This window comes from Anas acuta, chromosome 4 (assembly GCF_963932015.1).
Source record: "Anas acuta chromosome 4, bAnaAcu1.1, whole genome shotgun sequence".
NCBI classification, from domain to species: domain Eukaryota; kingdom Metazoa; phylum Chordata; class Aves; order Anseriformes; family Anatidae; genus Anas; species Anas acuta.
Window position 1 is genome coordinate 24944417 of NC_088982.1, and position 26356 is coordinate 24970772.

General features: G+C 43.3%; 1 protein-coding gene across 2 annotated transcripts in view; it reads right to left on the reverse strand.

The window, feature by feature from the left end:
• Window positions 1–2884, reverse strand: part of BEND4 (BEN domain containing 4) — a 30761-nt gene extending 27877 nt beyond the window's left edge. The window contains exon 1 of one of the 2 annotated variants that reach the window (XM_068680230.1): window positions 2430–2881. In XM_068680230.1, the coding sequence (XP_068536331.1) occupies window positions 2430–2817 (388 nt within the window). In that variant the 5' untranslated portion in view covers window positions 2818–2881. Of the gene's footprint in view, window positions 1–2429 lie in introns of both variants that reach the window. The other variant, XM_068680231.1, reaches the window with a different exon arrangement.
• Window positions 2885–26356: the final 23472 nt, after the last annotated feature.

The following is a 26356-nucleotide window of genomic DNA, read 5'->3' on the forward strand; positions in this document are numbered from 1 at the left end:
GGAAATGCTTCAAAACATGGTAGCATCCCTACTCCTCCCCTTCTGGCTGTGTTGTAAGTGCCCACTCTCAAAAGCAAACTTGGTGCTCTGAATCCCCAGGCGCCAGAAACATCATGCCTAAAGATCAAGAATCATCTGCATCAAGTGTTTAAGTTGCTAGTCTGGAGTTAGACATCCCAGGGACGGGGCTTTGCTAGCCAGCTTGCTCGCTGTGGCCTGCACATGTCAAGTACCAGCAAAAAAAGGGAATCACTGAAACAGGTGTCCCCACAGAAGTGTGATCCACAGCCCTCTACCATTTCATTCAAGGAAGCCTCTGCCATGTGCTGTGGCTGAGCCAAGTGGGAAAACCCTGCAAGCCACCAGTGGTAACTGTCTGCCTTCTGCAGAGCAGCTGTGGGCAGCACACAACTGGTGGTAACAACCTGTACAGAATTCCACATCTGCACACCATAGCAAGTTTTTGGTTTGCATTCTTCAGTTTCACCTGATTTGCTTGGTAGCCAAGTCTCAGCTATGAGAAGGGATCTACAGGAAAGCCCAGATGCACACATGGTGGGGCAGGGACTGCAAAGGACTTCAGTGCACAAAACCAGCCACTCCTTAACTATCTTTTTCAGCACTGACTGAAATGAACGACAAACTCTCAAGCCAGCCCTAGCTCCTGGTTAGCACAGTCCACAGAGGTAGGAGAAAGTCCAAACTTCTGCTCATCAAAGCCCAGCGGGCTTTGCTGTGAATATGGCCTCATATATCATCTACCAGACAGCTGAATGTCTTCCATGGCGTAATCTGCTTCTGTGAAGAAATGTAGGTGTCACATTTATCAGCAGCATTTTGATTGTGGGCCACAAAAATACTGAAATAACAGCATTCGGGCATTTAAAATAAGCAGTAGTTTCAAGAAAAAAAAAGGCAAATATGACCTTCTGCTATGGATCCTGGGACCGCTCATCAGAGCAGCGAATTTTCAGACTGATCTATTCAAGTATTAAACTTTTTTGGTAAAGTGCTCGAATTATTTGTAACAAGACATGACAAATTCATCCCGTACACGGCTGCTTGTGAGTGAAAACACACATTAAAACATAGCCATATATCCTATTAACTAGCATATCGCCCTGTTTAGTAAAGAAATGTCATCACATTTGTTACAAAGGCAAACAGCAACATACCAAAACAGGCTCCAATTTTTCTAAATAAATAAATCAATGATGTGTCAAAAATTAACAGATGAGTTAATATACCCGATGTTATCAAAACCAGATGGTGCTTCATAATATTCATCCTGTTCAGTCAAACCCTGAATATATTCCGGACCATCAGTATATAAAATAGGATGCTGCTATTTGTGATGGCAAACAAAAGCAATCATGCCTGCCAAGCACATACTATAACAGGCAGCATTTCAGCTCTGCTAGACAGAAAGTAATTAGAATGCTTTTAATGTCCAAAAGAATGATGCTGATAGGCTGCCACAGATGTGTAGATTTATGAATATTTATATGGTGGTTTATAGCTGACACTTTTATCAGTTGAAGAAGATAAAATATCTGCCTGACTCAAAAGCTTGACAGTCAGGTTAATAAAATCTCATTAAAGAGAATGACCTATGCAATTATATAGGATTTATTGTAATTCATTTTTGATTGTACTCTGCTTAAAGATGCAATTTCCCATTTCCTGATGCCAAATTTAGGTTGCATATCAAGATCTACGTGGTCTTTAACTCCGAGCCATCACCAGGAGAAAGATACGCGCTCGGCATCTCGCTATCTTACACCTTCCAGGAAAAAAAAAAAAGAAAAAAGAAAAAAAGAGCAGAAAACCACCCCAAACCCAACATCTCTATTCCGCTCTCCCGCTCCTCGCCGCGCTTCGTGCCCGGGGAAGCCGCCGCGCCGCTTCCCCCCCGCCTGAACCGCCGCCCCTCCGCCTGCCTCCCCTCTCCATCCCCAGCCTCCTCCTCTCCCCACGGGGACCCCAAAGCCTCCTCCTCTCCCCCCGGACCCTCTCCAAGTGCCGCTTTCCCCCCAAAAAACCCCGGAGCTGCCGTGGCTGCACGCCCCCCCCCCCCACCAAGCCGGGCGGCCGCTCGCCCCGTCGAACCGTGAGGAGCGCGCCCGGGACGGCCGCGCAGAGGGGACAGCGGGGCGGCCAGACGGACACAGCTCGGACAGACGGACACACAGGGCGGACAGACGGACACACAGAGGGAGGGGTAAACCCGCTGCCTCCCCTGCTTCAACGCCAACTTTCCTCGGGACCTGCCCCCGCGACGTGCGGCGCTGCGAGCCGGGGGTCCCCCGGCGGTGCTTAGGGGGGGGCTTCCCATCCCTCCTCCCCCTCGGGCGGGCACCCCAAACCCCCCCACAGCCCCCCACAGCCCCCACAGCCCCGCCGAGCCCGAGGCGAGGAGTTGCGGGTACCTGCGCTCAGCTCCGCGCCGCCGCCCCCCGCTCCCCCCGCCGCCGGCCCCGCCGCCGCCGCCGCCGCTCCCCCCGGCGGGCAGGGGCCGTAGCGGCCCGCGGAGCCCGGGGCCGGCGTGCGGGGGTGCCCGTGGGCGGCGGCGGGGCGTGCGGGCCCGTTGGGGAAGGGCGGGTAGGGCAGCGGCTCGGCGGCGTGCGGGAAGGGCTGCCCCGCGGCGCGCCCCCGGGGCACCTCCACCATCGCGCCGGCTCGCTCGTAGCGCCGTGCCAGCGCCGCCCGCTTGCCGGGGAAGGTCTTGAGGACGCTGTAGGGACCCCGCTGCTTGTAGATTTTGGGGGTGCTGGGCCCCTCCTCCGCCGCCCGCATCTCCTCCTCCTCCTCTTCCATCCTCCTCCTCCTCCTCCTCCTCCTCCTCCCCCGGCCGGGCTGTGGCCGCCACCGCTGCCGCCGCCGCCGCGGCTCGTCTCTGTGGCACGGCGGAGCCCCGGCGCGGCGGGGCGCCGGCCTGATTGACAGGCGGCCGCGCCAATGCCTGGAGGGAGACGGGCGGCGACCGCCGAGTGTTTGGGGCGAGCTCTGCTAATGGCAACGGGGCGGGGAGGCGGGACGTGGCGGGGCCGCCCCCGCCCCGGGTCCCCTCACGGAGGGTGCCGGGGGGGCGGCCCGGCTCGACGCGGCCCCTCACGGCTCGGCCCGGGCCGTCGTGGGCAGACCCTAAAACTTTGTGGGGTTCCCCCCCCCACCCCCCACCCACAGCCTCACGGGGCGGCCCGCAGCGGAGCGGTGCCCTGAGGGTCGCGGTCCCCCGCCGAGAGAGCGGCGTGGTGTGTGTGTGTGTGTGTGTGTGTGTGTGTGTGTGTGTGTGTGTGCCCCCCCCGTTTTTAGGGGAAAAATAAATAATGCCATAAATAAAAGTATTTGGGCGCGCAGGACCTGTCAGAGTTGATTAGGGCACAGAGGACATTTTCTTCCTCATTATGCAAAAGCGTTTCATGGCGAAATAAAAAGAGGTTTCGCCGTAACTCATGCATGTCAGGTTTCCAGGAATCCGGCGGATTAATCACATTTAGCATTATTTTCATTGCTCCCCCTTCCCCCCCTTCCCACCGCGCACACGCACCCCCCTGCCCGCCTTTGGGCAGCCGCTGAAAATTTGGGAGACGCGGGGCGCAGCCACGTCCCTCTCCCCTCCACCGCCTGCCCAGACCCTTTCAGGGACAGTTAAGAAATAATGAAATGCTGGTGAAAGACAGCCGGAGAATGAGATGCCATCGAGAGACGTTTCTGAGAAATGGTGGAGATCTGGGGGAGATGGGAGACAGCTGAAACTGAATGATATGTTGAAGAAAAATAAACGATAACAAACCGCTCGCTCTCCCCATTCTTTTCTGCGAGGCAATTTTATATTTTGCATTAACATTTCCCTCTTTCTGTCCCACTTCCCTCCTGCTCTTGCTGCTATAATTTATCAGGATTACAATAAGCCCTCTGGCTTTTGGAAGTAAAATTACAGAACACCTTAGTTATATTTAAGCTGTGGCGGTGGGAAATCATTCCTCTGTCATCACGTGGAGTTTCGGCTACTTATTGTGGTCATCGCTCTCCCATTTCAGCTTTATTTATTTAGTCGGAGTCGGGCTCGCTGGAAATGAAAAGCGACCCTTCTCTACTGATGTAATTAACTCCCGCAGTCTTTGGCCCCTCTCCGGTAGAAAAGTCGAGCTAACTTCCACAGGCTGGGCTTTATTTCACGTGGGGCGTACGGGGAGCAGGGCTGCTTCTGCTTTGGATTTTTTTGACAAGTGGGATAGATCGATTCATTGTAGCAGCCAAAAGCCTCTAAATAAAGGCTAGTGTAATAGAAATCGCTACTTTGCTTAAGCAAAATCAATCATAAATCTTTGTTTTCCAACTGACTCTTTGATTGCCTGTGCTTTAAAAAAAATATTGTACTGTAATGCAAAAGATAGAATGGAAATAACTGGGAGAGAAACGTTGCTCCCACTTCAAAATGACATGTTTAGATGTTGAGCTTCAACAATTTAATGTCGGAAAGCTGTTGAAGAACAGACACAGAGGCCACTGTTTGGTCAACAGCTGGCCCCATCCATGTCCTCCACCTCCTGTCCTTGTCTCATCTGCCACAGCTACAACCCACAGCTATCTGAGGCCAGTAGGGCAATAAAATCGTATAAAGTTAATATTAGGCTCTTAATAGTTAGATTCAGATAAATTCAAATAAATGTCCCCAAATTAACTGTTCGAATTCACCAAGTTGAAGGAAACAACTCTTGCTTTCCATGAGCCTCCTTGTGGGTCCCCACAACTCAGCTGGCTCGAGGGCGAAGCTGGGTCTGTGTGGACATGAACGGAGAAGTTGATTTGGGGATAATGAGGTCTGAAACATCCAAAATGGGCTGGGGACCTCAGTCAGGAGGAAAACAAAGCCCACAGTGTATGCACTGAATTTCCTTCTGTAGAGATTTTTGACAGTGCCCATCATTGGACTACCAAAATGCCCCTCCAGTTGTCTTGGCTTTTCCTCTGCTCCGCTCTCCATGGCTCTTCTGGGGCTGTAGACCTAAAAATGTGTTTCATTCTGATTTGTTTTCCTTACTTTCCTCCTATGACTCTTTTCCCCCAGTTTGTGGCCCAAAGGCTGTGTGTTGTGCCTAACCTGCTTGCCTCCTGCAGCTGAACCCCATGGAGCTTTTGGCTTTGCATATTGCCCCTTTTTAGGGGAACATCATTTTCCTTAGAAGCTCCAACCAGGCATGCAGCCACTTTTGGAGGTGGAATAACGTGGCTTTGCAATCGAGGAGCAAGTCCCTGAAGTGGCAAAAAGGCAGGCTGGGTTGAGTGATGGTGTCAAGGTTTGGGGTGATAGACACTGCTGCATCTGTGCAAGCCGTCATGGGGTGGGCATCCCTTTTCCACACACCACCGCAGCTCCCTGTGACATATTTTACAGCACCAGAGGGGTGTTGTGGGCAACAGCATGTGGTCATTAAATTATTACTAACCATTTAGCTCTGAATTACAATCCCGTTTTGGTTGCACACCAGATTAAACAGTTAGCATGTTGTCCTCAACCTTGATTATCCCCCACAAATTGCCTTAGCTGATACCAGCAGCTCATTTCAAGAAAGCCAAACACCTTAATTTCCCTTAGACTGCTCAACCACTTGGGATTTGACCCTGAAGCGATGACTGAGTCTTTGCCTACCTGTTTGTTGATGCAAGTTTCCCTTGGTTTACTGACACTAAGGGTTTGAGATCTGTAACATGATTTTTTCAGAGTACTCTGAGTGAGCAAAAAAAGGATGGGGAGGAACTGACCCTCAAGAAAAAGAAAGAAAGAAAAAAAAAAGCTATTCAAAACAAAGACAAAGGGCACAACGAAAAATAAGAAACCCGGCAATGCTGCAATATATGCTCTCCTGCTCCTAGAAATCACTGCGAGGAGAATATTTGTCAGTATATAGAAAAATACCCAATCTAGACACAGGCTATCAATCACTGAACATGCCTGTGTTGACGGTACCGTGAGGTACTCAAAGAACAAAAGTGTGATTCATCTCTATCTTCCGAGCAGGGGCTAAATCTTGTGCCACTTATTCATGGAAGCGGAGCTACGGTGCTAACGAAAGCGTGCAGGATTTGGCCATGAACTGCCAATATTGCTCTGCACATTTGGAGTACATGATGAGAGCTGAGATTGGCAACTCTCCCCTGTAATCTAAACCACTCTGCAAGCAGGCTAGCCGTAATTTGCTGCCCTAAACATTTAACCTCAGCTAGTTAATTTAAGCTTAGCTCAGTTGCTCATGTTTATGGATAAAGAAACAAAAGGGAGAGCATCAAAAGGAAAAGATGACTGTGGAATTCAATATTTCAGCAGCTGTTGATAGGTAAATGTTATTGAAGTGTGGCATTCAAAACCAAAGGCCTGCATTTATGATAATGAGCCTAACAAGGAAATGAGATTGACACAGCAATTCTCTGTTTTTGTTGTCCCCTGAGGTTAGAGATTATGCAGCGCATGGTTCTGTTTTTAGCCTCTTTGGTGATTCCAACTGTGAGAGACAACGCTGCGCATATTTGTCAAGGTTGCACTTCAATCAGGTGACTCAGGAGCTTTTGGAGGGGAAACACTGGCTTCACTTCAGCCTTAATCCACATCCCATGTCGGAGAGCTGTCCGCTGAGCCATGGGCTTTTAGCCCCTGGTTCTCCTTTGTGCTTACTCAGTTCCTTGTGAAAATGCTTCGAAATAATTGAAATATATCCATCACAGCGACATTGTGTTTTGAGAATTACTGGAATGCTTCTCAATGACATTAATTGGTTTTAAAATATTTTTCTCTTTCTAATTAGTGCAAGATTGATGAGCAGTGGAAAGGGCATTTATACACAGGCAGACACATATTTCCATGCTACATTTGTGTCTTAATAAAATGGTAACTAACTGGATTCTTGCGCTGAGTAAACATTGGCAAGACAGAAAATATCCTATAACTGTAGGAGGAGGAAATGCCCTATCTTTTAAGTGGGACCACATTGTATAAAAAAAAAAAAAAAAAAAATCAACAAAAAACTGGTTTCCCTGAGGGCTGTAAAATGGATAAATGAATTATTTAAATGTAGTTATGTAGTTAAAGGACACACAGGAAAAACGGCTTTGATACCCAGTGCAGGAAAAATTATTAATATTTTAAGGAACCAATTGTGGACATATGAAAAGCTCATTTTAATTAAAGGTAGCTTACATAGAGCAGTTTGAAGACAGTAGAAGTCGTATAGGGGACCCGTTGCTTAGAATTTTTTAGAAATATGTCATGAATAAGGCTGATGATGTAACTCGTTCATAACTTCACCCTGCCCTGTTGGGTTAGGTTTTCAATAGCACCCCTTCCCTAAGCTCTTGCACAAGCTTAGTGCTGTCACATTGGCCAGCTTGTAACTGCTCGGTGGTGTTTAGATCTCTTCTTGAGGTGCTTCAGGCTTTGAGAGCAGCACCTCTGAAGGTCGGATTGCTGTAGACTGAAGGAGCCAATGCTCTGTAGGGTGAGGATCAGGCTGCTCCACCAAACCAGTGTGACTACCGCCTGTTCCTCTATTCCTTGTACCTCCTGTACTCTCAAACCTATTATCTGGCATCCAGAAAGGCAGTCCTTGTAGGACAGAAGTCACACTGACCTAGAACTCTATTAGAGTAGAAAATCTTTCTGTTCCCAAGTAGGGACACTGATGTTTAGTACTGAAGCATTACCCTAGGACCTAGCACTAGCACAGTTTGGTGGTAGTTCAGGTGAATTTTATCAAGCAAGCAGTGCGTATCAGTCATGGTTAAAACACAGATGGGTTGGACTGGGGAAAACAGCTGGAAGCAGAATCTTCCTTAAGTTCACCCAGCTCGGCAGTTTGATGGCGGTTCAAACATAACAGGATATACACCTTCAGTCACGCCGTGTGTACAAAAGCAGAGCCGACAAGACTCAGTTTGGTGAATAGCATAGGTCTGGCAGATTCCTGCAGATACTGCTGGTGCTGGAAGCACAGGAGTGACATGAGGTCCTTTGCTGAAGGTGTGCTTTATGCCAGAACAGATGCCTTTCCCAGCTTTAAATAGGGCCTGTTAGGAATGGAAAGGTGTTAAGATCTTCCCTGCATGTGTCTTCATCATTCTTCCATTCTCAAGCAGCCCCTAAAACTGACATTAAATCATGACAACAACTTGTTCTTAAATGCATGGTTCAAACACTTCATGGAGATGAAATAAAGGGCTTCCTCTACATTAATAATCTTGTAGCAGTAATGCTAGTAATCCTGTGGGAAACCCCCCAGAAAGCTGCCCTTGGGGGCAAAATCATTACTTACAGTCCAGAAAAGAGAAAAGCAAGGGGTAAAACCTGGAATCCCCTGAGACCTCGCTCGTGCACTGAGTGGTGCAGCACAGAATGACTCCACTGGGAGAGGTGCTAAAATCTTCAGAACACAAACAGAACCATATGCCATATTAAAAGAAACAAAAAAGAGACAAAAGTACAAAAAGGCAAAATTGTGCGGGAGCAGGGCCAGGAGACCACTGTGGCTTCAAGCAAGAAGAAATTCTGTCACCCTGTAAGTGCTGTGCACCTGGGAATATCCATCACAAGCTGCATCTCCTTCGAGGGAAAAAGAAAAAGGTGAAACCAAGTTTGCTCAGTGGCAAATGTGCAGATGTGTTTGCAGAAGCTGAAACTGACCTGCTGCATCACCCACCTCTGCACACGGAGGAGTTCCACCCAAAAGACATCTCAGGTGATCTTAGAACAGCACCTCACATGAATGTCTTCCTGTATAAATGTATGCTTTTACTTGTTTAAATGCTAAGAATCTGAAATAAAATTGATGGCATGTCTGTAGTTGGCTCAGAAAATGCTACAATAATAAATGGAGCATATATCAGCTTTACTCTCATGATTACTGTATTGTGAGACTCTCTTTACGTCCTGGTCATTATTCAGCATCTTCATTGTTATATTCTTGTGTCTTTGCTGTGTGACAATGGGTTTAAGTCTTAAAATGGGAGGGACACACACCCATTAATGTCAACAGAGCAGCGACAGTTTACTTTAGCCAATGCTCTGTCCCCAAATATCTTCATTTATAGTTCAGGCAATCTTATATCACCTAGCATCCTTAGAAATATCTGCTGGCTTGGGTGCTGATTTTGCTAGCCTTAGTACAAGAAAAAGAGATGAGAATTTAGGTAATTTACATTATTTTAATCTGGACTAACATTTAAAAAATTACCCAAATCTTTCACTCATCTGGTAGAAGAGTGGCTCCTGAAGGAAGACCATTTTCTTTTAGTGGGATAAACCCCCTTCCTGCTCAGCTCTATTAATGATGGAGAAAACCATGCTTTCCAAAGAAAGGGCTTTAGCTTACCTAATTGTTGTTTTCAGACCACATGTATGTATGAAAGCAAGACATTGTGACTGCTGGAAAATACAAGTAACAAGAAAGCTGTCCGGATTTGAAAGAAAATACATTGCACAAATGCATCTGGGCAAAGTATGTACACAGACATGCCCTTTCTTTCTTTACAATTTCTCGCAGACACATCCAGAAAACAAGAAAACTAAATATTAAAACCTGACACTTGCACAGTTAGGATTTTACTGATTCACTTACATAGACATCTGATTAAAAATGCAAATGAGGCTGACTTCTGTGAAAGGCTGACCTGAGATCAAGCTTTCTGAAGACAGGCTATTTCCACTTTGCACAGAAGAAAGAAAAAAAGACTAAAGCATTTTTATTCACCTGGATGAAGCGAAAAAAAAAAAGTGTAAGAACTATTTATAAATATGTATGAATAAATATTTTATGATATATATGCTGAACAGTTTAACTGTTGTTCAGCAAATATATAATTTGTTAATTTTGCCTGCTTTCACTGAATAATTTATTCAACAGATCAGCTTTTTTAATATTCACTAGATGATCGGCTGATCAAATCCTGTTAGCTGAATACGTTATTTGATTTTTTTGCCCTTTTCAAAAATCACTTAGTTTATTGGAAGAACATTGCTGTGATTTATTAGAGGTATATTCCATCCAGTCCATGGTGACATTCTTCAAGAGTAACCTCTGAAGACAGTAGATTTCTTGCTCCTGTCATATGATATTAACCTTTTGTAATCCTGACACGCATTAGATGTCTTTGACCAGGGAAATAAAACCTCATGTCCAACAGCCCCCTTTTGTGTCACACATCCATGACAACACGTGTATGATGCAGTTTATTTTTTATTTGATGACTGAATATTGAATTATTTAGATTAGCTACATCAATCAATCCTGCGTTCTGGTTCACCCAAGCGTCTTCCCTACAGTGCACTCAGCAATGCACTTCTGCACAGGATTTCTTCTAGCCCCTAAAACTGTCGCGTAGCTTCAGAGAGACCCTGACATTACAGTGCAGAACAAGATGCCGAAAGGACAGTGTCTAATCTTTTACAAGTCAGCCTTGAAGTCAATCATCTTGTGTCCCTTTGTAGCTAGAGAAGGACTTCTTACACTTTCCACTTGAAAAGGGAGATTCCTAGCCTGCTATTGTTCTGTCTTTGCACCCGGGGAGGTCTTTGGAGATCAGGAAGTAAAGGCATGACATCATACATTTGGAGCATTATCTTATGATTTATAGTGTTATTTTACTTCTTTTTTTTTTTTAAATTTTTAAAACTTCTGAGGATGTGCTTTTTCTCTTAAGTCACCGAAGCCTAAACACTTGAATAAGGCTACCTTTGTAAAAAAGAGGCTGTAAAAAGCAGCATCAGTTCCATTAAAAAAATAAATCCTTCTACAGCTAATTCTCTGTAAAACTGCTCTATAAGACCTATAGTAAATAGAGAATAAACAACAGGACAGTAACACACGAAAGGATTAAGAGCAGCACTCTACAACAGCCTGTGTAACTTTGTTTGTGCTGTTGCCATTAAGACTGATGCTGACATCTAGTACTCAGATGTGTGTGCCATAATCTGTGTGGTGCAGCCTAATGTATTCCATATTTCAATATGCATGCATATGCAATAGGCTATATAATATTCCATACAAAAATTGCATTAAGAAAATGTTAAAGTTGCCTAATTCGGCATTTAAAAGTCAGGAAATAAAATTAAGGTTGTACATGCAACATTAACTCTGTTCCCTAGTGCATTTGCCTATGATACAGTCTAATTACATGATCAAATATTATTTCTCAGATTATACAGTATAATATCTAGATTTTTTTTTTCATCTTCCAAAGAATGAAGTGAGTTATGCAGGACTCAGCCAGATTTCTATAAGCCTCCATATGAAGAGTTTCTAAATAAACATAGACTCATCAGTTTGGAAAAGGGATGACTGAAAGAAACCTGACATAGTGTTATAAAACCATGAGTGGTGTGGAAAAGGTAAATGATTACTCACTGTTCCTTCTACTGGGAAAACTGAGGGGCATTCCACTCAAGTAGCAAGTTTAAAACAAGCCTTTACATGCCACACACTGTCGTGCTGTGGGACTCACCACCACTGACTGCCTGAGAGGTCCGAAATGTAATGCACCCAAAAGGCAGCAGAGAAATACATACAGCATACTATCAGTGCTAAGTATTAAACATGAGACATGGGTACACTGTCCATGCCAATAAGTCACTGTGTTGTTGGTGACTAGGAGCTGGGAGCATCTACCTGGGAAAGGCTGGAAAGTTTCATCTTCCTCCTAGTCTTCCTCCAAACAACCACTGCTGACCAAAGTTTTGGACGAGTAGCAGTTACCAAGGTTTTCATACAAAGTGATGATGATGATAATGATGTTAATACCTGGTATTTGGGATCCCACTCACAAGAAAATAAGAGGTGTATCCCCTTGGTCTAGGAAAGGTATGACCACTAATCACCAGCAGAGAACTCCATCCTCTGAGCCATTTCTTACAGCAGACATTGCTACGTACATAAATAATCTGACCTCCTAAGAACATTGCAGGGCTGTTCCTGTCTTCACTCTTCCTCACTGCTTCATGCTCTAGCAGGATCTTGCTTTAGGTCTGTAGGCCATGGTGTTTTAAGAATTAAGTGGAGGACTCATACAACAGTATCCTTCTCTGTATTCTCCCACGGTCAGAGGCACAAAAACCTGTGCCTCAGTGGCTTCTCTCCTGACTCATATACCAGAAATGTTCATAATATGATTGTTGCATTCCACTTCTGGCTGCCCTAAGTGGACCAGTGAGAGACTGTGAGCATCCCTGGGAGCTGTGGACCAAAGGAACCCAAAGGGGTGTTGGAGATGACACCCACACGAGCTTGTGCCAAGGTGCAGCTTAATATACATGTATGACAGCACTGCCTAATGCATGGGAAAAGACTGAAGAAGGAAACTTAAGTGGGGCTGTTTTCAAATAGCATGGAAGTGTGTGTCAGAAAAAAAGAGGTGGAGATGACAGCCATGTGATAGACAATATTCACAATAAATTCCATTTACCTTGCATATATTATCTGCCTGCTTCACCTGCACTGTGACTGCTAATTCATTTCTACCAGGAGTCTTTTTCTCATGCTAATGAGGTTCTTTAAACAATTGTTGGTAAAAACTGAGTTGCTAGAGAAATGGTCCTTTCTTTTCCCAAAATGCAGAACAGTCCTTCCTTCACTCGCTGACAGGCCTGAAATGACAGCGTTATTCCACTGGCAGCTCTAAGGTCTGTTATTTCACTCTTTGTTGAATCTAGGAGTCAGTATTTTATATAGTTAAATATCAGCAAATATTAGTTCAGGGGTAGTAGATTTTTGTAAAAAGCTTGTCAGAGAGCAAGATATTGTATATAATTAACAGGAAATAACCTACAATTAAAAGATTATGTATGTACAAAGGTTATTTTGGGAAAATCATGGATAGTTTAGAAAATATATTAGTGATGTTTATTCCTTCTGAAGTCTGAGGTTTTGCATGCCTTTGCAGATAGAGCAATATAAAAACAACATTTTTTTAAGGCCTCAATTCTTAATTTTGTGTTCTGTAAAATGTCTGTAACATCTCAAGATTACATCTGGCTGAGGTGCCGAATAAAAAAAGCTGGTCTGTCTTTACAGAGGGAGGAGTTAATTTTCTGTACATGGAGAAAAACAAGCTTGATGCTTATGCCTGCCATGCTACAGTGGCTCATACAATAGGGTTTTCAGGCAGGGAGGGGAGAAATAAATGTGAGACGAATTATGATCCTGTGGTAAGGACTCAAACTTCCAGTGCCGACTGTGTGCAGGATTTGTCACTCACCCTGCAGGTGACAACATCACAGGAACAAAGCACAAAGGCATTGTTGACCATGAGCACTGTTCATATGATTCTGTCCAGTTTGTTGCTGTTACAAATTCAGTCCCAACTTGGTACTAGTTAAATCTCCTATTTAGACCAAACCAGTCCTTATTCCAGAATGAAAAGCAGCAAGATGAACATATTTACGTTCCTCTTTCTACGTTCCTCTTTGTACATCTTTTCTCTTTCTTTTCTTCTTATATGTACTCTCCTGCTTGTTTTTCTTTTATTTTTTGATACTTCATTTACTGGTTCATCCCACCAAGCAAACAGTCTGGGGTTGGAAAATTCATAGGGGAGGGCAGCGTCAGAGATTTTGGATGCTGACTATTGTCCTTTAACAAATCACACTGAGCATTTTGAGATTTATGAGATCTCAGCTCTCTGTCTGCTTTTACCCCCAAAGTTTTCTGTGCTTGTAACCTATCACAGGAAGAATAAGGGAAGAATATGGTTTTGTGATGTATCTGTGTGGCTCACAGTCTGAGCCTACAAGTTGGTCTGCCCACAAAGCAACAGAAAAAGAAGCAATGCTCAAACACCTGAGATCTCATGGGCTTGCACCTGCAGGTAGGAGCAACCCAAGAGGGCTTCTTTTGAATATTAGGAATGAGAAAGAAACTTAAGGAGGCAGGAACTTATGGTTTCATTTGTGCAGACTGATAGAAGCCATTAAATGTTTGCAAAGCAGTTTTTCCCTGTAACATTACACTTAATGGGAACAAATTAGCTGAAAGATATGATTGCAAGGATGGTAACAGCAGGATTCTGTGTGAGCTCCGAGTTTACAGTGTTTTTTTTTCTGCTCTTCCATAAAGGAAAGCTCTTTATGCTTAACTTCTCTAGAATTGTATACATACATTTAAAGCAAATAAAAGAGGACATAACTCTTTGCCGTTAAATTGATTTAAGTTAGATGATGCACAGATGTGGATGAGATGTAACTCTGAGCATTCTTTAGGGCTGGCGCAGTTCTTGTAGATTAGGACTTGTAAAAACAACAGGATGAGCCTGGTTATAATGAATTAGTAGAAGTTACACGGCCCAAATTCTCTGTTAAATGGGTAAAACATTAATGCTGGCTGTGAGAAAATAAAAAGTTATGGAGAGAGCATTAGTAAGGCATTCACAGAAAGAACTGGGTGAAGATATATCCAAACTGACTTCAGTAGCTGGGCTGTGGGACCTCTTATCAAAAGTGCTGCTCAGTAAATCAATAAGACCTTGTGTGAGAAGGGAAGCGCCCCGGTTCCTAAGTATTAAAGGTCTCCCCACCAGAACATGCACTGATGTCCAGCCACAGGCTTTAACAGAAATGAAATGTCTCTGAAGCTTAGTTCTTTCATGTTTCTTTTCTAGATTTGTTATATTAAATAGACTCCTGCTATCATACCTGAACCCTATTACAACAAAGAAACTGCAGAGGACGTATAATTTCAACACCACTAAGCAATATTGCACGGCCAGTACATGTTGTGGGCTTATACAGTGCTCAGTTCTTACAAAAAAAAACACAAAATATGGTCTTTCCCAAGACCATATAGCAAAGCTAACAGAGCAGAATATGATTTAAGACCATCCGCCCACCATATGGCACTCACTTCTCCATCCTATGCTGCTTCTTGATCATGCTAAGTTAGTCACAGCTCTAGCAGCAGAAATAGGAGGGGTTGTTTATTATCCTCAGCACAGTAATGATACCTCAGGCCACAGTGACAAGTAATTGAAACAACAGGGGTCTCAGAGATACTTAAAAGCAGAGATCTTAAAATATACAGAAGCCGGTGTAGACAAATGCAATGTGTAACTAATAAATTGCCAGCTATCTGCAGGGCAGGATTGGAGCCTGAATTCGGTCATTCCAGAGAGTTCCACAGTGCCACTTGCATTTTGCCATTTACACCTCAGAGTGTAAATCTCCACCGAGCCGAGGCTAAAATAACAGCAATAATAATAATTAGTTATTCACACATACATTTGCCTAAAGGGATTTCCACTTGCAAAACCCAGGCAGGTGAAGAGTATATTTAACACAAAGGTGTGACAACAATCACATCCAATTACAGGCCCACAGCTATGCAGTGCTGAATATCTTTGGCCTGAAACTGATGAGGAGTTAATCAAGTAAATAGCAATCTTTATAAATATTGTTGACTTATTGTGCCATGTTGTGCTGGCCTGAAAATATGTTATGTCATTCTGACGACAGATTTAGAGGTGAAAAACAAAAAAAAAAACCTGTTTCCTCCACAGTTGTATTTGCCCTAAACAGATGTCATGGAAATTTCTATTATATGCTCTCAGGAAGGAGGGATACAATCTTCAAGGTAAGTCTTGAGCCATTAGACCCACTGATGTGTATTTCTCTGTGATCATTATTAAATAAGATTGCATTTGATATTTTTCATTTGTCTTTATGATCTATTAATAACTCTACCTACCCATCAGTCTGTATTTTCTGCATCATTTTATCCAGGGCTTTTGCTTTTAAGATGGTCCTAGAATTTATAGTACTATTCCATGTACTGTATGCATTTTGGGCATATATTTTATGCAGCTGAGATATATCATACTTAACAGAAAGTTTTGCAAAACCATAGTCTCACATTGTAATGAGATACAGAGAGATTAAGGCTATTTTAGTACTTTGGCTACTGGATGGCAGATGAAGGGCAATATGATTAAATGCAAGATAAAACTGTGAGCGGAGTGATAAAACCAGACAAGTACATGAAAGATTCCTCTGTCAGAGGTTTTTCTTATTTGTCATGTAAATATTGCCTGAATGTGCTATTACTGAAACTAAAGTTTGTAATTTTGCACCTAGTAATTCTCCATTAGAGGAACCATTTCATTTATCACTCTGTGATTGTCACAGGGAGAATAGAAAATGTGACAAAGTCATACAACAACAATCCCCCTTAACTCATGCTAACCTGAATGTGCTGTTTACTTCTAGCAATGGGCACCATTTGCCAGGGTGCAAAAACCAGAATCCTAGGCTCTCTAGATATTCAGCTGGAGGATGTATGTATATATGATGGGTGGTTAATAAGCAGAGGGGGGGAGTGCCAAGAATTGCCATAGGGTAAGCAAGGCAGCAAGATTTTTCCAGTTCTGCATCCTTCAAACATCCCAGTTTCCCACTGAGTTCAGAACGGAAGCATTAAGCTGTTTCCATCTTTGCAGGTCTTCTGTCTCCCTGGTTATTTCCGCAGAGCACAGCTGAGACCTAACCACCTCCCAGAGCTCGTATGGGAGCTGCACAGCTGCCCCATTTGTTCCATGCATTTCTAGCCCCTGGGCTGGATCTAAGCTGTCTGGATGTGACCTGCTGCCTGTCCCCTGCCACTCTCTTCCCCAAGGCCCTTCAAGTCACCCGGGGGTAGAGATCTTGCTGTGCAGCTCTGGGTGCCTTGGTAACAAGCTATCTGGATGCTCTTGCTGGAGTTCTGGGGTCCCTTGTGGCTATGGGGCACCCAGGAGTAAAACGGAATTACCATTATAAAAAAATCTGATCTTTTCATGTCTGTAATTTGTTCCTGTGTTTGTGTGTTATTGCATCGCATTAAGCTCCCTCTAAAAATAAAAAGCTACAATTCATAATCAGAGAGAGAGAGAGAATAATGCTGGGAATCCCAGATTACTGAAAAGGAGAAGAAAAAAAAAACACAACACAAAATTGCTGCCTGAGATGATTAAAGACACTTCAGAATTTTATAGGGAACAGTCAAAATTGCTACTGAAAATGGTGAGAGATAAGGCAGGAAAAGGGCTGGCTATCAGAGGGAGAAGTCAGGGTTCTTTTTGAAAAAAAGTTGCCGTATGGAAATATCCTCTCTGGTCTCCAAAAAAAAAGGTGCCAAGAGCAGATACAACCAACGAACATATAGATGATCTGTGTCCCATGCTTCATTCAATCAGGCAATCAAGATAATTAGAAAGTATGGGCAAGATTGATTAATGGCCAAGACAGACATTGAGTTGACCTTTTCTTTATTACTACAGCAGTACATTTAAATAGTCTCCACTTAGTAGGGTTTAAAATAGAAAAGTGAGCTGTTATAGATATAGTAAATGTGTAACTAAGAATGCATGATCTAACACCCCTGCTCTGTAGCTTGCTTCCCACCTTTAATCTCCATGCCACCTTGTCTGCATGTGAATTAGTTTAATTTTTTGAACCCATGCTCCAGCAACAGTACTAGCTGCTACCTTAGGGGCAAGAATTGATGTAACAGTAGTAAAATAAATATAATTTGCATGGAAAATGCAAAGACTTAGGGGCCAGTGTCACTTTGTGGATTAGCAACAGAAGTGTTATCCAGGGGGTAGGACCAGGTAGGGGAGCTTGCCCAAAGCAATGGTGGTACCCATTGCAACACCTGTACTGGGTAACCTGGGCTGCTCCTTCTTTGTGCCAGAGCTTCTTTTTGGCTCAGCAACCCAAAAGTGAAGACAAAGGAGCTGCCATGGCATTGGTGACTGCATCAGGCTTTGCAAAACACAGAGCAGACAGAACTCTCAAGGGGGAAGAAGCTTCACTAGGGCATTGTCAGCTGTATTAGGCAGTCTCCTGGGTATGGAGGGAGAGCAAGCAGGAAGGAGACATCAGGCAGGAGAGGCATGCAAGGATGTGTGGTACCCATCAAAAGAGATCCTGAGACAAAACCTGCTGCTGTTCAATGTTTACCTAAGATGGGCTGAAAATGTGACACAGGTTACTGGTGGCAGGGGCTGGGCTGACTTGTGATGTTGGGATGGTGGCATGGGGCTGGATCACTCCTGGGCTGGGGCCACCATCTGAGCAGCGGACTTCAGGGAAGCTGGAATCAGCTGTGTGCCTCCTCCTTTGGAGAAGGATTTAACCCAACTTTCTAAACAAAACATCCCTCACTCCATGAGAAATGCATACACCTGGAAGGCATTTTGGAAAAAAACAGATGCTTCGAAAAAAAAAAAAACAAATAAATCCACACCAGCCTGTGTGGTGTAACACAGATGAAATCAGTGTATTTCTACAGAAAAGGTTTTTGCAGAAGTTTGTAGAAGTTTATGAAATCTGCAGGAAAATTATGACGTTAGGCAATGTTTACAACTATGCAATGATGTTTGATGCAAAAAATGTTATGAGAGTTGTTCGTCTGCAGTGATCTTTACCACCACTTCCCCCCCTCCCCCCAGCTATCATGCTAGCCTTTTAGCTTTGTAGAGTTGAGAGCTGTTGACATGCCATATGAAAAGTTTTATTTTGTGTGAGGTATCTTTATTAAGTAGAAATAATCTTGCACCAGCATTGGAGCAGACGTTCAGCTCATGTACATCAGTAAATCAGCAAATCAGCAGAACTCCTCTGGTGTCAGTAAAACCATCTTGATTTACAGTAGCAGGAGACCTGGACCATAGATATCTTTGAAAAATGGAGGTGTGCATGCATTCCTTGTTTCAAAGCTAGGGGTGTAATTGTTTCCACCTGAACATTGCTGAGCTGTGCTCCACCAAGGTCCCTAAAGGTTCAGGGGGGACCAGGACTTGCTTACAGCATGTATTTTGTGGGACTGGCTCCTCACTGAACAGGGAGCCATTCCAGCACTTCCTGAGGAATGCCTCTTTACCCTATCCCATCAAAAACACCCTTGGAATGGTGATTAATTGGTTCTGGGACACCCTCCAATGCAAATGGCTGGATCCAAAGCCCTCTATTCTGCCGGTTTCAAAGGGCACCAGCTTAGTCTCAAGGGCCTCAGTTTTTGAGGCTGGTGCTGGTGCTTTATATGCATCTGGGTCACATTTCGTCTGTGGCTAGACAAGCGAGCTGTGACCCCGTGCTGTTCTTGAACTGGGTGTAGGGCCACGTGGAGCCTCTTTTAACCCATATTTCAGCATCAGCATGGAAGTGAAGAGGGGCTGCTCTTATGCATGGAGGTGCTTATTCTTTTGGTGTTTGCTGAACTGGCTTTGTAGAGGTCCTGTTCCTTGTATCACATGTAGGTATGTGAGACTCCTGGTCTTGGTCAAAATGGTGCTGTAATTCATATATGGAAATATATTTCCATAAAGAATAATTAAGAAACATCTACCTCACAATATGAAAAAGAAGCTGCATTTTAAACAAGAGGGCAACAAAAAACATTTTTGAGACTGCAGAAGGTGCCAGAGCAGGGTCTGGTTTGTTTTTTATTGTACATTAAACACTCCAGAACTGGTGGCTTGGTGTGGCAAGATGCAGAGCATTCTGTCTGGTGCAGAGCCTTTCCCACTCTCATTGACTCCACCGGAGGCTACCAAGGGAGCTCAGCACCTTGAAAGGTGACTGCAAGCTCTGACATTTGAATCGTATTAATAAAATAATTTCCCATAGTGGGATATGCATTTCCCCTCCCCCTAAGTTTCAAATCATACCGCTCCTTAAAGTAGGAACAAACATTTTACTTATGGCTAGAATGCATTTATTGGTAATTTTCACATAAGTCAACTTATATGAAAATGTATTCATAATCCAAGCCTTCTCTATAGTGATAAAATGTTTCTGCTTCTGTGGTAGAAAATAGCTTATTATGCAAACAGCATTGCTAGTGTTACATTATGCATGGGAGTCACCTGGAGAACATCACAAAAGCTTCAACCAAAAGAAAAAAAAAAGAGGGGAGGAAATCGGGTGTTCCATTTACTGCACCACTTGCCTATTATAATTAGCTGTAAATGAGCTGATATCTGTACTTTGAAACGTATCTCATATATGCCTTGGTAACACTATACAAATAAGAAAAGCAGAACAGAATGGAAGAATATGAAACTCACCCAGGAATGGCCTTGCAAAATGTCACCCCAATTAAAAAGAGAAAACCAGTTTCCCTTTTAAAACTGGTTAGTTGTATTTACTTTGAGAATACCTCGGGTTTATTTATATACTACTTGATTTAATTCAGGATGCTGCAAGTTCCCACTGGACTGTTGTTATTCAGAATGACATTGATGAGAAGTTTGATTAAATAGTGTCTGTTCAGAGAAGACAAAAATATATTGCCTCTCTCTCTTTTTTTTTTTTTTAATAATAATAATAAAGAATAATTAGTCCCAGCACCACCATCTAAGGCCCAGTGTCTCAAGTGACCTTTCTTAATTTGGGATAAGAGAGTGATTTTAAAGTGGGAGGACCACTGCAATAGAGGTAAAGTCCTCTGGATATAATGAAATCCTGCCATTGTTCTTGTGGCACAGTTTTTGGAAGTTCTGGGGCTACATCACATACCACAGCTCCTGCCGAGTGGGTTTAGAGTTGGGGTTGTTCAAGATGAGGTGTCTGTGGTGTCTGTAGTCTGAAGACTGCTATTCAGTAACTCTAAATCTTCCACAAACCATGAGACTCAGTTTAGAGAATGTATGTAACTCCCTCTACCAGCCCTATCTTGACCATTGTCTTTATGTATAAAATGTTGTTAGATCTCACAAGTTTTCACTGGAGGGATAGTTTTGGCTGCAGTCTTGTTGCAGGGGCCAAATGTTTCCATTGCCTTCTCTACATCAGTCTGTGAAGTGAGATTTCAGTGATGTTCTAGGCTTTGTCTGCAATCTAATTGAATAACCAGTATACTCCTGAAACATTTGTTTTTTTAAAACATTTGGCTCAGCCAAAACCAACTCTGTTATGAAGCATTAATTTGATTAGTACTTGTGGCAATGGCAGGATGAGCATGAGCAGGGCTTCACTGCCTGTGGCAGAACTCAACCTCAGCACTCAGCTATGCCAGCCAGCCAAAAGCCAAAGTCAGCCCCCAGGAAAACAAGATAAGATGGAGGTGAGGGAGATGCTGTGAAAGAGCTGTGAGAGAGGAACTTCTTGAAGACCCAAGCTGTAGAGAGGATCCTGAAGGAGAAGGATGGGGCTGGGCATGAAGAAGTAGGGCAAAGGACGAAGCTGCAGGGAAGGGACAACTGTAGGAGACCAGCAGCACAGTTTAGTCCATCACTGCAGGCAATAAAGCATAGGGACAGTCCCCAGGGCTTGTACTGGGCCTGGCCTGGATGGAGTATAACTACCAGTGCCTGGTTTCCCTAGCCCAGTCCAAATTTGCTGTCCTGTTTGATGTCTCTGGAAGATATGGCTGTAAGTTCACCAGACCTGAAGGAACTGAAAATGTTCTGCAGTGCATGATTGTGTGATCTCCTAACAGCCTGAGTGCTCTAGGGGATGGTCAGAGCTCATGGGCCACTAGGCACTTGCCAGCCCAGGAGATCACACTATGACCTTGGTACTCTCTCACTGAGACCTGTTCTGCTGGGCCCCAGGACTTAGAAAGTCCATTCTGACTCGTGAGGCCTCCTGTCAGCATCACAGCTGCTTTGCTCAAGCAACAGACTCCGCGAGGTTTAAGCTGTAGGGAAGCTTTCCACATGAACCAGATCAGACCAGCTGATATGCAGCAGTGGTGGTGGTAGCTGGTCAGGTAAACTTGGGTACTGAATACCGTGCATTTCTTTTGCTTTTCAGCTCTGCATGACTGCTGAAGAGCACAGGGTCGTATTAGGAGAACCGGCTAAGAAAGCATCCTGAGAAGAAGGCTGGAAGGTGAACATTACAAGTTGAAACTCTCTGAAAACGTGCCAGACACCTGGGGATGGTTTCCATCTCACTTCACCATCCACAAGATATGGAAGCCAGCAAACAGGAAGATAATCAGAATGCAATTTTATTTCTGGCAACACTTTGATCTGAGGCAGCTCATGTGCTTAATGGTTTTCATTTAACCGTCTCTTGGAGAGATCAATGGGAAATTGTACATGGAAATGTGAGATACACTGTCCTGCCCAGAAGGAAAACCTGTTGCTAACATTGCATACATATACTATATATATAATATATTTACACATGCAGGTATGTGTGTTTGTGTCTATCTGTCTTCAAAAATCCAAGAGCCAAAGCAGAGAAACATAGACAGTGATACATTTAAGGCTAAAAAGACAATTCTGGGGTCCCAAGTCTTTAGTAAAGGATAAGATCATGACAAGAATTTGAGGTGAAAATGCTCAAAGGAACAACTGTTTGAGAAATCAGAATTAATTAGTGGCAGAGAAAATAACATTTTTAAAAGGCAGTAACTGAAGTTGCTTTATTTCTTACAGAGGTGACACTGTGGCTGGTAAAGCAATCCAGAATATTATATGAAAAGAGAGTGGCATACAGTCGTGGCCAACAAAAATACCATGTAGAAATGCACTGAAAACCAATGTAAGCAAAGATAATGCCTGATATTTGGGAAGATATGCAAAACTGAAATGGATTAGGTTACTTCGCAAGACTGTGTACACCAGCAGCGTGTGCACAGAATGGACAAAGAAGACGACAACAGTATCTTCAGCTCAGAGCTATTCCTTCTTTGAACAATGGATGCTTCTGCAGAAGACGAGTGGAATATTAGCTTGAAATCAAATGGAACATTTATGAATTTTAAGTTGGACACAGGTAGACAAGCTACTATGGGGCCAGAAACACTGATAATATCATGGAGATAAAAGCCACAGGCAGAAGGAAATGAGCTGGAAATGTTGGGGTTTACAGTGGGAAGCTTATCTCTACCAAGGGAGTGTGTGAAATAAATGTATGAGCAAATAATAAATTAAGAAGAAAATAAAAAGATTTGCAGATGTGCCAAAGGTGTGGGGAGGGATCTATTTTTGAATTAAAATCATGTAATGGCTATTACAGTGAAAAGAGACTAAATCTGTTTGGTAAGAATTTGAGTATATCTTCCAAAAGCTAGGAAAGGAAGCAAAGAAACCCAGAGTAAAACTGAATAAATCTATTTGTCCTACTTCTAGCACTTCCAAGACAGGTTTCTTCCTCACCCTAAACTGGAAGGCAAAAGAGCAACTAGTTAAGTCATTGCTATTGAATCACAGAGTGAGTGAAGCAACCCTTCAGAGCAGATACAATTTCTGGACATTGCAGGAGAAAAGAGACTGTAACTGTGATAGAACTTATTGATATATTAACTGTAAGGACATAAAAGGTCAAGTCTGATTCTCAGAGGGTGGTATTTTTGGAAACAAGGACCTTGTCAAAGATACAGGGTGTGTGATGTGCCAGTGCCTTCCAGGAAGCTCCCTTAGTTTTGTCAGCCCATATTGTGTCTGTCACCCCGTGTCATGTCTTCTCAAGGATCAGCTGAGCAGAAGCTAGCTGCACTAGATCATCATATGTTCCCAAAGGAACAAATTATGCTCCTGGGCAGAGTTTAGCAGCAACCCCACCATTCTGCACCCAGTTTTTCCCTAGTCTCAGATAAGAAATTTGTCTCTACTTTCACAGTCCTTCTGTCCTATCTTCACTTTTTTTATGATCCTACCTATGTTTCAGCACTAGTGAGTTGATTTCTTTCTCTTTCTGGCCTTTATTAAATGAATTAAATGGACATTTAAACTGGTGGAACATGAAGATATTCCACCAAGCTCACCAACATGTCCCCACTTTCTCAGAGAATTTTATCTCATACCTTCAGAAATGGAAAAATCCTTCAACATACAATGTAGTTATGATCTTAACTAGAAATGATCAAAAATGGGCTTGAGGCACAGCAGAGAGGCAGAGACAATTTAGTGGAATTACCATTCCTCTTCCCAGAGTTGTGGTGTCATCTGTAATTGCTTGGTCCTTCAGAGAGGCAGTAGCTGGGCTTGAAAGACAGAGTCACTGCATCCCTGCACCCATGAACAAGATGCTATAGGCTGTGTTGGCCCAACAGCAGGTCCTCCAGGGCTGGCACAAAGACCAGTGGGATAATGCTGGTTCTGGTACACTGGTTTGAGGGGATTAGGTCTGAAAAGGAAGGCTCTGGTACTGATGTGACCTCTGGTGAGGTAAAAGACAATTGCCACGCAGCAAGGGGTGGCCCCATGGACCTGAAAGGGGCTTTCTATAAGAGCCTCACAGGGGTGCTAAGTGAGGTGTTAAGGTGGTGGCTGGAAGTCAGAAAGGATCAGAGCTCACTGTGCGGAGATGGAGGAAGGTGGAAATATGGCTGTGGGACCATGGGAAAGTGTTCTTTCAGGCTGCTAGATGAGAGGGAACAGTGCTGCTTCAGACACAAGGCTGGGCTGATAGGGTAATGGCTTACTATAGTCAAACTGCAGGCTGGGATTATTATGGCTTTAGATAAGAGCTATTAACTATTGTTAAGGTGATTGATCACTTTTATCATTTTGTTATGGAAGGAGATTCACAATCAGAGCTAATCATGGGGCATTGCAGTGCCCCTGTCTGCTTAAATGCTGAGATCCGGAGGGACAGATTGTGAGATGATTACAGAAATTGCAAGACTGTCATTTCCATACTGAGTATGGACTGGGCAAAAATCATAACAACACATGTACTGCCGAGATACCCCACGTAGGGGAAAACACTTGTGAAGTTTGCTTTCAGCCTCTGAAGAGGGAAACAAACAAGTTTGCTTACTGTTGTGTTTAGCTCTCCCAGAACACAAAGTTTCTACAGTTTTAGCACTGTGCCACTTTGCACCTCCTATGGCAGATGCATGTCTGGCTTTTCTGGTACTGACTTCTGCCACTGTCTGCAAGATTTGCTGAGAATTAGGCATGGAAAGCTTGGAGAAAGGTTTTTCTGTGAACATATTTAAAGCAAGGCTTAATGAAAATGCACCTCATGTGCAAAAGGATGGAGACTCAAATAAAGAAACAGATGTGACCTTAGCATTGCATGGCAAAACAGTGCTCATATTCAGGTGTCTCCAGAGCAGTGAGATGCTTTCCCGGAACACAGACTTCCATTTTACCCTTGCACGTGGTTTCTGTGAAGCTTTTTGTTAGGCTTTCACTTGAATTAGAGGAGACAACATCTCATGGTCTTATTTTATTTGATGGGCAAAGAAAAATCTGTATGAACTAAAAATTGCATAGGTTCTGAGAGAAACAGATGGATGACATCATATAAAGTCTAGGTGAATCCAGTCTGGAGATCTATTCAGAAACCAGCCCGTGAGACACACTCAACAGCAACATGTGGCTGATCCTAAATTAAGATTTGAGATGTCCAGAATATATCAAAATTCATGTCTATGCCTTGGTTTCACTAGTGATGGATGGTACCATACACTTAGCATCTAGGAAGCAGCCTTTTTAAAGGATCTTTTTTTTTTTTTTTTTTTTTTTTTTTTTATTTGGCATTCCATGAAGATCTACCTACCAAAAGAATGGATATATACTATGAAATATTTAATGTGCAGCTCCTTTTGGAAAATACTTGTTCAGCTTGACCTTGCAGAAAATGTGCACATAATAGTAAACACAATAGCAACAAGAGGCACAAGACTGCATCAATACTGAACTGAATAGGAAAGTATGAATGATTCTGGCCTAGAAAGTTGGGCTTTAATTAAATTGTACAAACAATGGAAGGAGCAATAAGAATTATGCAACTAAGTAGTATTTTGTGGTACATAATATTAATAATGTGCAAGACCAGCAGTTCATAATCTATGCACTGGAATGTCACTAAAGATCTACATTTTTTGTTGTTGTTTGTTTGTTTGTTTATCTCTTCTTTTATTTTCTTTTATTTTCTTCTTTCTTCTTCCTTTCTGAATCACTCAATTTCAGCAGAAATCCATGTGGATGGATTATACCAAAGACTCTTATATGTGTGTTTCTTGTACTTCTTTGTCATGGATGACCACAGTCAAGAATTGAACCCACTTGTCTCGGTTCATCTGTCACTAATCCGTAAATAGGCATGTTCACATGTATTATATGAAGGGACAGAATGACACATACACAAGATAAATTTGGAGGTGTTTTATATGGCTAACTATACCTGCCTTGGGAGATGATAATTTTACAGGGGATGGAGGAGAACCAGTCTCAGCTAGTGTGCCCAGATTTCAGACTGCTGAACAAAGGGGAAAACCAACTCTAAAGTCTTTGAACGTGCATGCTAGCTAGATTAGATTTGTACTGATAGCTTTTGTTTCCGTTCTTTTCTCTCTTGCCTAGTTTAATATGCATGGCTATATATGGAGAAAATGTGTCTCTGTGCTGGCATAGCAAAGATAACCTTGAAGAG